The 1,911-nt window shown below is 47.5% G+C and overlaps 2 protein-coding genes across 2 annotated transcripts; both read left to right on the top strand.

The window, feature by feature from the left end:
- Nucleotides 1-207: 207 nt before the first annotated feature.
- Nucleotides 208-606, top strand: LOC140789122 (agmatine hydroxycinnamoyltransferase 1-like). The gene has a single exon (XM_073138729.1). It carries the CDS (start codon nt 208-210, stop codon nt 604-606), a length of 399 nt encoding a protein of 132 aa, XP_072994830.1.
- Nucleotides 607-810: 204 nt separating this feature from the next.
- Nucleotides 811-1,599, top strand: LOC140789120 (agmatine coumaroyltransferase-2-like). The gene has a single exon (XM_073138728.1). It carries the CDS (start codon nt 811-813, stop codon nt 1,597-1,599), a length of 789 nt encoding a protein of 262 aa, XP_072994829.1.
- The last annotated feature ends 312 nt before the right edge of the window (nt 1,600-1,911 follow it).

Here is a 1,911-nt window from a genome sequence, read left to right as displayed (position 1 = left end):
CAATATATTACAATACAATCCTCCATTTTTTACTTGTTTCAACTGCTGCCAACTTTGACATGGGCACTTAATTCCTCACTATATAGTCCTTAGTCACCCGACCCACAAACATCACAACCAACACAACAAGCTTACATAGCCTTCTAACGAACACAGAAGTTATCATTTACCGAATTGTTACCACAACTAGCTCGTCCAGGTTGAGAGATGGAAGTGAAGATAGAGAGTTCAAGACTCCTAAAGCCTGCCTACGAAGGTATTGATAATCCTCATTCCAGTACCACCCCTGAACTTGTTAAGTTGAGTCTCTTCGACAAGGTAACCGACGACGCCCACTTTGCTGCCATCTGCGCCTTCCGTGCACCCAACCCTCCAAACTCCGTGTGGGAGAGCAGCCTCGCCAAAGTCCTCACCACCTTCAGAGAGTGGGCGGGGAGACTCGGAGCGGACGCCGATGGAAATCCTGCCATCATCCTCAACGACAAGGGAGTGAGATTCGTGGAGGCCTCGGTGGATGCAATACACGATGATGTCATGACATCCGAGCCATCCCCGGCGTTGCTTGGTCTACACCCGAGCCCATGGGGTGTGGAGGAGTTGGCCTAGGTTCAACTCACACGTTTTGCTTGCGGAACACTTGTCGTGGGATTCACCTTCCACCACAAGCTTGGCGATGGCTACGGAACCACCCACTTCCTTGTCTCATGGGCAAGCGCATGCCGAGGTGTGGACATCGGCTCAGGCCCAATGCATGACCGCACGAGTTTCTTCGCACCCCGAGACCCACCTCAAATTGAATTTGAGCATCGTATGGCGGAGTACAGGCCCAAGGGAACTAGGTTCCTCTCCGGATACAAGCCGACGGAAGAGACAGTCGTTCACAAGGTTCACTTCACAAAAGAATTCATCGCCAAGCTGAAGGCCAAGGTCTCTTCAAGGGCTAATACCAAGTACAGCACATTCGAGAGCTTGATGGCTCACCTGTGGAGGACGGTGACGATGGCTCGCGGTGTTGAGACCGGGGAGACTACCCGTCTTCGCATAGCCGTGAACGGCCGCCACAGGATGGACCCCGAGGTTCCTGAAGAGTATTTTGGCAACTTGGTCTTATGGGCATATTGCAGCAGCAAGGTTGGCGAGCTCGTCAATAGTCCGTTGCATTATGCGGCTGAGGTCATCCATAGCCAGGTCACCAGGTTGAATGATCGCTACTTTAGGTCCTTCATAGACTTTGCGAGCTCCAAAGTAGTGGAGGAGGAGGATCTAGTACCGTTGACGGATCCGGATGCCGAGGCCTTGTATCCGGACGTGGACGTAAACAGTTGGCTAGGGTTTCCGATGCGGTTCATGGACTTCGGTGGGGGCAAGCCTTTCTATTTCATTCCGTCCTACTTCCCCATGGAAGGACTGCTATTTGTGGTGCCTTCTTTCTTCGGAGAAGATGGAAGCGTTGATGCCTATGTGCCCTTATTTGAGAGCAAGCTTCCTACATTTCAGAACATTTGCTACTCCTTAGAAGATAAGATAGAGATGGAGACATATGGTAATAGCTGCAGTTTGGAGAAACCAGTTGCTGCCTTGATGGCTGGCACTATTTGAACTTGAACAGGCCAAGTGAGGGGACGAGAAGTGCTGATGCAATAAGAATGATTAATTCTTTTGAATATGATAGATATGTTGCTTTTTTTTTATCATCGTTAATGACAAACTATTATAGTTAGGCATAGATGTCAAATAACGAGAAAAGAAGAATGGTTTTATTTGTATTCTGTAATTCTGTAATAGAAATCATTACTTTCGAATAATTTGATGAATGGAAATTAACATGTTTAGATATCATCATCATAACTAACTACAATTTATCGAGATATGGAAGATGCTGGAAACAAATAAATGAACAAATTAACTTAA

This window comes from Typha latifolia, chromosome 5 (genome assembly GCF_019914945.1).
Source record: "Typha latifolia isolate L0001 chromosome 5, TyphaL0001v2, whole genome shotgun sequence".
NCBI lineage: Eukaryota > Viridiplantae > Streptophyta > Magnoliopsida > Poales > Typhaceae > Typha > Typha latifolia.
Note: the sequence above shows the minus strand (reverse complement) of the source record. Positions and strands in the feature narration are given on the sequence as shown.

What these genes read in the sequence shown, in the direction of transcription:
- LOC140789122 (XM_073138729.1), top strand. Translation starts at nt 208, where the DNA reads ATGGAAGTGAAGATAGAGAGTTCAAGACTCCTAAAGCCTGCCTACGAA.
- LOC140789120 (XM_073138728.1), top strand. Translation starts at nt 811, where the DNA reads ATGGCGGAGTACAGGCCCAAGGGAACTAGGTTCCTCTCCGGATACAAG.